The following is a 12933-nucleotide window of genomic DNA, read 5'->3' on the forward strand; positions in this document are numbered from 1 at the left end:
AGTTCCTATAGATGCCAATCATTCTGAACCTCAATGGATAAAGTGAGATGCCAAAACTATTCAAGAGGCAAAAAGCTACAAGTTTCGCTCATTTGATTGGAGCTAAGTTTCATTGATATTTTGGAATTTATAGTATATTCTCTTCTTTTTATCCTATTTGATTTTCATTTTCTTGGGGACAAGCAACAATTTAAGTTTGGTGTTGTGATGAGCGGATAATTTATACGCTTTTTGGCATTGTTTTTACAGAGTTTTCAGTATGATTTAGTTAGTTTTTAATATATTTTTATTAGTTTTTTATTAAAATTCACATTTCTAGACTTTACTATGAGTTTTTGTGTTTTTCTGTGATTTCAGGTATTTTTTGGCTGAAATTGAGGGACTTGAGCAAAAATCAGATTAAGAGGTTGAAGAAGGACTGCAGATGCTGTTGGATTCTGACCTCCCTGCACTCAAAGTGGATTTTCTGAAGCTACAGAACTCCAAATGGCGCGCTTTTAATTGCGTTGGAAAGTAGACATCCAGGGCTTTCCAACAATATATAATAGTCCATACTTTGATTAAGGATAGTCAAAGTAAACTGGCGTTGAACGCCAGTACCATGCTACATTCTGGAGTCAAACGCTAGAAATAGGTTGCAAAGTGGAGTTAAACGCCAGAAACAGGTTACAAACTAGCGTTCAACTCCAAGAAAGACCTCTACATATGTAAAGCTCAATGCTCAGCCCAAGCACACACCAAGTGGGCCCCGAAAGTGGATTTCTGCATCATTTAGTCATTTCTGTAAACCCTAGTAACTAGTTTAGTATAAATAGGACTTTTTACTATCTTCGGAGAGATCTTTGATCAGTTTTATGCTATCTTAGACTTTCATGGGGGCTGGCCTCTCGGCCATGCCTGAACCTTGTTCTTATGTATTTTCTACGGTAGAGTTTCTACACTCCATAGATTAAGGTGTGGAGCTCTGCTGTTCCTCATGAATTAATACAAAGTACTACTGTTTTTCTATTCAATTCAAGCTTATTCCGCTTCTAAGATATTCATTCGCACCCAAGAACATGATGAATGTGATGATTATGTGACGCTCATCATCATTCTCACTTACGAACGCGTGCTTGACAAACACTTCTGTTCTACATGCAAACAAGCTAGAATGAGTATCTCTTAGATATCTAATACAGAGGACCGAGTTCGAGATATTAGAATCTTCGTGGTATAAGTTAGAACCATGGATGGCCATTCTTGAGATCCGGAAAGTCTAAACCTTGTCTGTGGTATTCTGAGTAGGATCTGGGAAGGGATGGCTGTGACGAGCTTCAAACTCGCGAGTGCTGGGCGTAGTGACAGACGCAAAAGGATAGTAAATCCTATTCTAGTATGATCGAGAACCGACAGATGATTAGCCATGCAGTGATAGCGCATTGGACCATTTTCACAGAGAGGATGGGATGTAGCCATTGACAATGGTGATGCCCTACATAAAGCTTGCCATGGAAAGGAGTAGGAATGATTGGATGAAGACAGCAGGAAAGTAGAGGTTCAGAGGAACGAAAAACATCTCTATACGCTTATCTGAAACTCTCACCAATGAATTACATAAGTATCTCTATCCTATTTTAATTATCTTTTAGTATACTATAATCTCTTAATACATTTGAATCCGCCTGACTGAGATTTACAAGGTGACCATAGCTTGCTTCAACCGACAATCTCCGTGGGATCGACCCTTACTCATGTAAGGTTTATTACTTGGACGACCCAGTGCACTTGCTGGTCAGCTGTGCAAAGTTGTGACAAAGAATTAAGATTATGAACGTGCGTACAAAGCTTTCAGCGCCGTTACCAAGGAATGGAACTGTCACGATTTCTGCGCACCAGGTACCGAGGAGCATTCAGTGCCCACTTGCACTTATCGGACCTCTTATTTCAAGATGTTCCAAAAGGTCCTCCAGTTCATAATCAGGAGAATCAACAACAATAACCAGCGGCACTGGCACTGGCACCGCCACCGCCACCAACACAATAGGAGGTTGAGTATGTTACACCATATGTTCCTCACATGCATCCGTCGGATTATTTTTCACCATCAATCCCGTTACATCAACAGTATTAGAGTGGTCCATAGTTTGAGGCAGGGGAGCAAGCTTCATTCAGCCAGCTGCTTGGTTTCATGGCTCTGGGGCCAGGTCACTCACATTCAGGTAACCATGAGGACATTCCTACTGACCATCTGGCACATCCGAGTGGTATTACTCCAGTTATGAGGTCTTTAGATTTGAGACTTCAGGTTTGCACTTCAATGAGTGCTGATGCCACGAGAGAGATTATACAGAGTAAAAACCCTAGGCATATTCCAATGAGTCTAATTCAAGAGAGTAACAAGGCAGTTGATGATGAGACTAATGACTACCTAGTAGATCTTCCGGATAGTGATGGTGATGATGAAAACGACAATGAGGATGAGGAGGACGATGATGATGTCGATGATGAGTTGACCTGTCAAGATGATGAAGACTACCATGATGATCCAGCGCCTAGTGCAGGTAAAGTGAACTATTAGATTCATTACATTGAATATGTTAGATTTTATTGGGCTAGAGCACTATCTTGTATTTTCAACAAGAATTTAGTTTGTGTTGTATATTAATAATGAATTTCTCTTTGGTCAGTTGCACTCTGTATGTGTTGTACATTGATAATGAATTTTTATTTGATAATGAATTTCTATTTGATTAGTTGCACTCTGCATGTGTTGTATATTGATAATGAATTTCTATTTGATAATGAATTTCTATTTGATTAGTTGTGTATGTGTTATATTTTGATAGGTACGGTCACAAGTGAAAAAGGGAAAAGCTACAACTTTAGAGCTGATCCTCCACGTCTGAGTGCTAATCGGTTTACCCCACCCGCTTTTAACAGGGTTGCAAAGAAGTGCAAAATCTTTTGCAAAGATGTGAAGTGGGCGATGAGAAAATAATGTGTTTGACTTTATGTATCAATTGTTAATTAGGTTGTTGGTAGTATTTTGGTTTGACTTTATGGATCAACTATGTTAATTAAGTTGTTGTGACCTATTTTGGTTTGAATGTACGGATCGACTATGTTAATTAAGTTCTTAACTATCATGTGTGTCAAAGAATTATTAATTGAATAAGAACTTGTTGGATACAATATATCGAAATGCCAATGTCATACAGTAATATAAACTCAAAGGAAATGCAACAATAGTAACTCCTACTCTCCAGCTGGACCCGCACTTGGACCACCACTTTGACGACATCTACTATGGTTGTGGCCCTCGGCACCGCATTGCTTGCATCGCCTAGGACCACGCAACATACAAGTGTCCATCTCATTCAAGAAGTAGGTCATCTTAGGCCAACCTTTGGCTACCCGTCTAAGAAACAGATTGCCAACGAAACGAGGTCCATGATAAGCAGGCCAAGTTGTAGGATTTTCCAATAGTCTAAACCTAGCCCTGTATACTCTTCGAACTTGGTCCGTCTTGGATACGTCATGAACGTACACTTACCAATCCAACCGCTGGTTTGCACAACAAGCAAATACGTGTCGACACAAAATTCGGTTAACCTGGAATTCATCACAGTTGCACCATTGTCGGCGTAGGTCAACTGCATACGCAACCCCACTAAGCATCTCACGTACTTCAAAGACTTCATTTTCTCTGTCAAAGCAGCTAACCTGTATGTTTTCCAATGCTCGTTGATTTGCATGCAACTTGGAGGTCACACCAGCTCAGAGAACACATGCCCAGCATTAATTCGAGCCTCAGCCTCGGCTCTTTTCCTAGTGAACAACTCATTCAGTCTGTAAAATGTAGCCTTAACAAGCGCAGTGACTGGGAAATTGCGTTCCCCCTTTAAGACGGAGTTGATGCACTCCACAAGATTGGTGGTCATATGACCCCATCGGTATCTACCATCAAATGCCAAAGCATACTGCTCATGTGGGATCCGGTCAAGCCAGTACGTGTAAGCCTCACCCTGTTTGCGTAATCGTTGATAGCACATCTGGTACTCCTGAATCATTCTCGAATATCATATGATAAAAAACATTCAACTATGAACAATATTCTATTCAATCGTAATTACAATAACAGCAGAGTTCCTTTTATTTAAACTTACCAATATTGACGATAAGCTTCTGCAGGTAAGGTGTCTTGAACTTCCTCTAGAAGTTTGACTTAATATGACGGATACAAAACATATGGAAAGCTCTAGGAGGAGACCAAGCCCCATTACTACGAGCAATAGCTGACCTGATAGAATCGTGTCGATCAAAGATAAGTCCTACACCATCACATGTCACTACATGTTGACGCAAGTTACTTAGAAAAAAGTACCATACGTCAGAAGTCTCTCCCTCTACTATGGCAAATGCAATAGGCACGATATTGATATTGCCATTTTGTGAGACTGCAACCAACAAACAACCCTTGTATTTTTCATACAAGTGAGTCACGTTCACCTGCACTACTGGCTTGTAGTGTCTGAAGGCCCTAATACAAGGGTAATAACTCCAGAAGACTCGATGTAGTACACAAATATCACGAACCAAATCATCCCCCTGGTATGTAGGCATTGTTTCAAAGTGAACCACTACTGAAGGCTCCTTGTGACACATGGCCTCAAACCATATAGGCAAAGCTTCGTACGATGCTTCCCAACCTCTGAAAATTGACTCCATCGCCTTCTGCTTTGCTAACCATGCTTTGCGATAACTGACGGTGTAGTTAAACTTCGACTGTACTTCTGCAATGACTGATTTCACCTTTATAGATGAGTCAACCTCTACGAACGGCTTAATTGCTTCTGCAACTATCTTGGAATCCAGTTTCGAATGGTCTTGAGAAATAATAGATCGGGTACAAGTGTGACTACCATTGTACCTTTGCATCTCCCAGCAATACTTCTTCTGCATTTTGGTAACTCTGATCAGCCAATCACAACCTGTGCCATATTGTGTACATTTAGCATAGAATGTCGTCGGTTTTGACTCATACACCTGATAGTCTACACCTCTACGGATGGTATAATCTTTCATTGCCTTGGTTACTGCCTTCCTCGAATTGAATTCTATTCCCACCGTGAATTCACCATCTACCACAACAGGAAGCTCTGCTACAATCACACCGCATGATATATATTTTCATAAATAATCATTAAATATATATCTTAACAATTAAAATCTCTCTATACATTATAACTAATAAATCATTTATTATGTATACAGTAATAAATCATTTATTATATAATGTATAAAGTAATAAATTATTTATTATTTAAACAATTGAAAAATACACTTTAATAGATATAATTATAATAGTCTATATTTTAGCTATTTTATCTACATAAAGACCTAGTAAATATAATCCATAAAAAAGAACTATTAACTAGTAAAGTAATCAAATGCTACGATCACAAATTATAATCCACAGATCACATATATTACTCATCTGACCTTATTGATCTACTACTACAAAATATCACACATCTATCTTTCTTTACATACCTACATTCATATATTGGAAAAACTTCGGTGTATGCATAGCCTCCAAATCCAACGACTGCATGAAAGAATGCTCTTGAAACAGATGCGGGTTCGCTAGTGCATTTGTAACTTCCGCCACATCTCCGTTCATAGTGCCGTCAGCTTCTTCTTCGTCTTCACTTGGACCAACGATCTCATAGTTACTTTCTCTTTCTGCAAGAAATCAGATGGTCCGATTTCTTTCCCCCTAAATTCCAAAAAATAACGTTGTCTCAGTGTATATCACCCCAAAACTCCAAAATCCAGCATAACTCACATGTGTGAATCATATAAAAAAATTAGCCCAATATTCGTGCATGGTTCTACATATGTGGATTTGTACATGTAGAGACTTGCAAAATGCAGGTTACGTTTTGCATGAAAAAAAATAAAAAAATAGCTACAGAACGCAAGCTGAGATTGGTTAATTACTAATATTTTTATTAATGTTATTGTTAATACTAATTATAGTTATCAAGTAATATTAATAATAATTATTTTTCTTTTTGTAGGCGATCAAGAATGTGTTGTCCAAAAAATTTGATCTGCCAGAGACCTTTAACGAGACAGCTGCAGCGGTACTAGCATTTATTGGGTTTCACCACGTTTCGCAAGTAGACAAATTGAGAGGTCATTCTGCACTCCTGAGTGCCTTGATGAAATGATGGAGGCTTGAAACCCACACGTTTCACCTTTTAGATGGCGAAGTGACTATGACACTGAAAGACGTCACACATACTTGGCCTCCCAGTTAATGGGGAGCCTGTCACGGGTATAACGGACAAAACTCACCAATTTTTTGTGTAGAAGTATTTGCTTGTTTTGGTCAGCAGCCCGGTCCGGATGATCATGTCTTGGGTAAGGTAAATCTTGCATGGGTCCAGCGGTGTAGAGATACTGAATTGTGTGACACGCAAGAGTCCATCAAACGGTACGTTTGGGCTCACATTTTCTGCGTGTTCAGAACGGTTGTGTTTCCAGATTAGTTTACCACTTCTTTGAATTCTAAGTTTTTGCCTCTAATTCGAGATTTCCACCGGATTCTACTATATAGTTGGGGACAATCAGTTTGGCACATCTGTACAGATCATTGTTAGTTTGAAAAGAAAAAAATGAGAAAATAAAAAGAATATATATATATATTAAAAAGAAAAAAATAGAAAAAAAAAGAAATAAAAAGAGGACAAAATGCCTCAAAGTGAAGCTCAATAATAATATCAATGCATATGTGTGATGATCAAGAAAAGAATGCATGAGTGTGTGAGAAAGTAAAGAATGGGTAGTTAGGTTTGTTTAGAATTGTATAGGTTGTTATATAGGTTAGGTGGGAAACTTAAGTTAATCAAAGATTCAAATTTCAAGTCCACTTGACCATATGCATCCTTACCTTGACCCTAACCCCATTACAACCTATGAAAAAGACCTCATGGTATTTGTATGTATGCATAAAATAATTGTTGATTGTTAGCTGAAAAATAAATCTTGGAAAGCATGATTAGGAGAGAATTGAGTGGATCAACCCCCATACACTTGAGCGATTAGAGCGGATACACATCCGGTGAGGGTTCGATTTCTCAATTATATGTTTTCACCTAGAATCATCACTTTTCTTGCAAGTTTGTAAAATCTTTAATAACTCAATTCAATTGTGGTTTGGCTTGGTTGTTAATACCTTTAGCCCTTATGCTTATATTGGTTTTCTTGGGAATTGATTTATTTTGACCAAGCAATTGCATTCATTTAGACAGTTGCATGTAGGTAGATTGAATTTAGTTAGTTTACATTTCAATAAATGATGATACCCTTTGTCTCTTTCTTGGTTTAGCATGAGGACATGCTATGGTTTAAGTGTGGGGAGATTTGATGCACCACTATTTCGTGGTGTATTTTATGTTGAATTTAGTGGATTTTATCACCCTTTTCCCATATTTATTCACTAAAATAGCATGGTTTCATGATTTTTTTCTAATTTGTGCTTAAGTGTAAAAATATACTTTTTAGGCCTTTAATTGGTTAATTTTAATTCACCTTTGATTCCACTAGATACTTTGATATGTTTGTTAGTGATTTCAGGTTGAAAAGGCTAGGAATGGATCAAAGGAGTGAAGAGAAAAGCATGCAAAGTGGAGAAGTCATGGAAAATCAAGGATTGGGAGAGGATTCAGCAACGCGTACGCGTGGATAGCAAAAATGCCAAATGACGCATACACGTGACCCACGCTTACGCGTCGCTGCTCGCACGTGACTTCATTAAAGTAAAAATGCTGGGGGCGGTTTCTGGGCTCTCCAGGCCCAAATCCAACTCATTTTTCTGAGACTATTACATGCAGAATTCAAAAGGAGTCAAAGGGGGGGGGGAAGCACATAGTTTAGTTTTACATCATACTTTAGTTAGTTTCTAGAGAGAGAAGCTCTCTCTTCTCTCTAGAATTAGGATAGATGTAGATTAGGATTTCTTAGATCTAGGTTTAATTCATGCTTTGATTTACTTTTTCCCTTTAATTTCTTGTTCCTCTACCTTTGCTTTCCTAGTTTAGTGTTTGAATTCTTGTAATTGTTTACCTTATTGTTGATGCACTCTTGTTTCTTCTATTTTCCTTTAATGTAATTCATGTTTGGTTTCCTTTATTGTTTAATTGCTTTGTTGATTGTTATTTCCTTGCTTTGAGTAGTTGTTAGATTTATATTTCTTGCAATCTTATTTCACTTTCCTTTTATGCCTTCCAAGTATTTGATAAAATGCTTGGAAGGATGTTAGAGTAGATTTTTGTGTTCTTGGCTTGGGATGGTAACATAGGTGAAATTGAGTTGTTAATGTCCAAGTCTTGATAATTGGTGTCCATTGACTCTAGCTTCCACTAAGTAAATTAGTGAGGTGGCTAGAACTTATGGATTAGGATTGGTGTAGCTCATTTGACTTTCCTTCACTTGTTAGAGGATGACTTAATGAGATTGATCCTTGCAATTATCATGTTTTGGTTAGTGACAAGGATATAGATCCTTGACCATCATTCCTTGCCAAGACCTTTTTTCATTTGAGTTCATTTACTTTCTTGCAATTTATCTTTCATGTTCCTTATTCAAAACCCCAAAATACTTGTCCTATAACCAATAGCAAGAACACTTCCCTGCAATTCTTTTGAGAGACGACCCGAGGTTTGAATACTTCGGTTTATATTTTATTGGGGTTTGTACTTGTGACAAACAAATTTTTGCATGAGAGGATTATTTGTTGGTTTAGAACCTATACTTGCAACGAGATTTCATTTGTGAAATTCTATACCATCAAAAAAATCCATTCATCACACGACACTGGCGGTGGCAGCATGCCAGATGTGGGTGCTTCTGAAGGTTGTGGTGGTCAGGATGCCAGTATGTCTTAGGGTCATCTGTATAATTTACAGACACAGACTACACTCTCGGATAAATACACCCCATCTTAGTATTCGAAGAAGACACCGAGGAAGTAGCCTATTAAAGTTTATCTTATACTGTTTGAGTTTAGCTTTGTATTCGGTGTTGTATCTGATATTGTATATTTAGATGTTTCTATTTGTTCTCATATTTATTATTGTAAGTAAGGTTTATGCTTTTGGTTAACACATACATAAATAAATTGCGCAAATACATAAAAAGTTTACAGGCTAGTTTAAAATAGGTAATGAAGTTGCATGAAAAGTTACATAAAAAGTTACAAAGGTCACGAGGTTACACAAAAAGTTATGTAAAAAGTCACATAGGTCACAAAGTTACATAAAAAATTATATATTAGCTTAAAATTCGTAAACACGTAAAATGCTTAACCACTATTAACCCCCGGCAGAGCTTGGACCTACGCGTTGAGGACATCGCTGCAGCTATATCCCTCCCATCCACATATAGTATACCGACGAGGACCACGCATATCCCATAAATCCATCTCATTCAAGCAGCAAGTTGACTTCGATCTTCCTTTTGTCACGCACCTCAGTGTCCAATTGGCGATCACCTTCGCTCTTTCATATCTAGCCCACGTAGATGGGTCACCTATCAAAGCAAACTCGCCTATGTAGACATTACAAATTTCAGGCATCTTGTACACATCTGTACATATACTGGCCAATCAATACTCTAGTTAGCGCAACATGCAAGAACGTGACAACTTGGGAGTCGCTCGACCTGGAAATGGCCATAATTGCATTGTTGTTGCACAAGGCTAACAGTGTAAATGAAATCATCTTGCATTTTGTAAACCTCAAACATCTCATTGTGCCTGTCGAACCGATTGACGACAATGTTTCCTGCACGTCGAAAACTTTCTTCAACTCTTTTGATGGCAAATTCTGAATACGTGAATCCATTACAGACATGCTCATGAGCCTTGACATTCTTTCGAGTAAACAATTCATTTAGGGGATAGAAAGTAGACCTAGCAATGGCAATCAAAAGAAGGTTGCATACACCCTTCAGAATAGAATTTATGCACTCTACTAAGTTTTTCGTCATATGTCCCCAACGATGACCTCGTCGAATGCCAACACTCATCTCTGAATACGATCTCATCGCACCATTGAGTATATAGCTTACCCCGCTCTTTAAGCCTTTGGTAGTTTTTGTTATACTTCTATTTCATCCTAGAATAGCCTGTTGAACAAACCATATAATCATAAGCAGATGCCACAAAATTACTATGAATAGGACGATAACAACGAATTCAAATACATGTGTTAACCACGAGTTTATGCAAATACAGAGTCTTGAACCACCTTAAGAAGTTGGACCTAATGTGTCTGATGCAGAATATGTGCCACGCTCTTGGTGGTGATCATGCACCATTATTGCGAGCTATTGCTGCGTTGATGGAGTTATGGCGGTTAGAAATAATGCCTACGCCATCTATGGTAACAACATATCTCCGCAAATTGGTTAGAAAAAACTCCCACGCGTCTTTTGTCTCACCTTCGACTATCGCAAATGCAATAGGCACAATGTTTTGGTTCTTGTCTTGTGCAACTGCAACTAAAAATGTACCTTTATATTTTTTGTACAGGTGTGTATCATCAACCTGCACCAATGGGTTGCAGTGTCTAAATGTTACAATACACGGATAGAAGCTCCAAAAAATACGATGGAGAACTCTAACACCCTGAACCTCCTCACTCTCACGGTAAACAGGGAGCATTTTTATTTTAACACGAGACCTTGGCATCTTCGCAGTCATTGCTTTCAACCATAATAGCAAAGTTTGATAAGAAACTTCCCAATCTCTGAAAATTTTTGCGATAGATTTCTGCTTTGCCAACCAAGTCTTGTAGTAACTTACAGTGTAGTTGAACCTAGATTGAACTTCTGCAATAATAGACTTCACCTTTATCAATGGGTCTACTTTAACCAATGACCTAATAGCATCTGCAATTGTGTCTGAGTCCAACTTGGCATGATCTCGTGAAATCGTCCGCATGGTGCACGTGTGTTTGCCATTGTATCTCCTGATCTCCCAACAACCTTTCTTTTGAATCAAGCTAGTTCTGATAAGCCAATCGCATCCTACACCATAACCTAATATTTTGCATAGAATGTCTGTGGCTCGAACTCATACACAATGTAATCAACTCCTCTAGAGATGGTGTAACTTTTGATTGCAGATATCACGACTCTCTAAAACCAAATTTCATTCCGACACTAAACTCACCATCTTTCGTCGCAACATTACCTTCACCTACGACATGCGAACCACCGTTAGTCAGAAAAGGCAAATAAAATAAATGGTAGTGGTAACTTTAATTAATAATGATAACATAACCATATTCGCATACTCAGAAAACTTTGAAGTATGCATGGCTTCGAGATCCAGAGTCTGCAAAAGATGGAACACCAAATAGATGCTGGTTTACAACCGCATGCGTTTCATTTTGTAGCGCCGAATTGCTTGCAAGGTCCCCGTCATCATTTTTGTCGTCGACTTCGTAGTTGGCTTTGAGCTCCTCTTCACAGTCGTTGTTATCTTCTTCCCAATCTATATCCTCGAGCTCATCAACATTAACCTCGTCGCTAACCGCGTCCAGTCCCGTATGCTGTTCAAACTCAACGTACAGCTCTATCATCGACATGTGAAATTGAATTTGTTGATAAATATAGAACATTTGCTGCATACATGCGTTGTTAGTGATGGACATTATTTGAAACTGTATCAGCCCACCAAATACTTGTATAGGATTTCTGTACAAAATGTTGCTCACTCTGTTTGAAATGTAACTTTGTATGTTCTCACAAAGACCATTTTGCAACTCTAAAAAACCCATGGTGCATGGAATAGCAAATGAAAATGGACATTCACAAGCAAAAGTCACTCCTTCATGTGTGTTTGGTATAATCTCATTGTTATAATTAGGGGTGAAAAAAGGTCAGGCGGCCTGCTAGGGGCCTGCAGCCTGGCATGTGTTTAGCCTGGCCTGGCCTGGCCTGACCTGTTATAAAATAAGCACATACTTAGACTCTTATAAAAGTCTTATTATGTTAATAGGACAGTCCCAGACTCGCTAATTAGCCTTATTGGCTTGTCAAGCCTGCTTGGGATTGTTAATACATAATTACATATATAAATAATTTTTTTATATTTAATTATAAATAATTTTGTATATTTTAAATACTTTAAAGTTGTTTTATTAAATAATATTTTTATTTTTGTAAAAAAAAAATTATCAGGCCTTTCAACAGCTTCAGACCAGGTTAGGCTTAGTACTTTAAAAAAAGCCTATAGCAAGTTGCAGGCCAAGCTCAAGCCAATTAACTATATAACATGCCAGACCTGTTAAGAGCAAAGTCTGGCATGGCCTAACCTATTTCCACCCCCAAGTTATAATACACTCGCAAATTTGCAATACCTTCCATAACTTCAACTTCACCTAACCTGACTTTTTTTTACACAACTAATTGCCAAAAAACTCACAACTATGAAATATATGCAAAAAAAGAAGAATTGAAGTAGAAGTGAGGTACAACTTGAGTTGAATTGAGTTTCGTATTTATAGGCAAGGCTTTCGATTAAAATATTTTTTTTATACAAAACGTAGGCTGCGTTTTGCAGCTTTTAGAAAAAGAAATCTACCCATTTAAAACGCAACCTGCATTTTTGAATTTCAAAAAAAAAATAAAAAACACCCATTTTCATAAACGCAACTTGCATTTTGGGCTTTAAAACAAAAACAAAAAAAATTTGAAAAATCTGACACCCATAAAATGCAAGCTGTGTAAACAAAAAAAAATAAAAACAAGTTAAAAAAAGCAAAATGTAAGTTGCGTTTTGACTGACACCATAGTAGTGCAAATATTTTATTCACGTCCATTTTATTATGTTACACCATAATTATTTTCATATGAAAAAAATTCAGCCATTATTTA

The 12933-nt window shown here is 37.7% G+C and overlaps 2 protein-coding genes across 2 annotated transcripts; both read right to left on the reverse strand.

Annotated features, from left to right (window-relative positions):
• On the reverse strand, positions 3238-5665 carry LOC107636633. Its single transcript, XM_016340130.1, has 6 exons — positions 5536-5665; positions 4372-5144; positions 4149-4313; positions 3756-4043; positions 3490-3635; positions 3238-3400 (listed from the first exon to the last, which is right to left on the reverse strand). Exons 1-6 carry the CDS (start codon positions 5663-5665, stop codon positions 3238-3240), a joined length of 1665 nt encoding a protein of 554 aa, XP_016195616.1.
• On the reverse strand, positions 10358-10993 carry LOC107636632. Its single transcript, XM_016340129.1, has one exon. The coding sequence runs from the start codon at positions 10991-10993 to the stop codon at positions 10358-10360; it is 636 nt and encodes a 211-aa protein (XP_016195615.1).

Source organism: Arachis ipaensis, chromosome B04 (assembly GCF_000816755.2).
Source record: "Arachis ipaensis cultivar K30076 chromosome B04, Araip1.1, whole genome shotgun sequence".
NCBI lineage: Eukaryota > Viridiplantae > Streptophyta > Magnoliopsida > Fabales > Fabaceae > Arachis > Arachis ipaensis.

Coding starts and splice junctions, on each gene's coding strand:
- LOC107636633 (XM_016340130.1), bottom strand. CDS start 5,665: ATGAACGGAGATGTGGCGGAAGTTACAAATGCACTAGCGAACCCGCAT. Junction 5,145..5,535: donor TTTCCAATATATGAATGTAG/GTATGTAAAGAA, acceptor GTGTGATTGTAG/CAGAGCTTCCTGTTGTGGTA. Junction 4,044..4,148: donor GAAGCTTATCGTCAATATTG/GTAAGTTTAAAT, acceptor AGAATGATTCAG/GAGTACCAGATGTGCTATCA.
- LOC107636632 (XM_016340129.1), bottom strand. CDS start 10,993: ATGCGGACGATTTCACGAGATCATGCCAAGTTGGACTCAGACACAATT.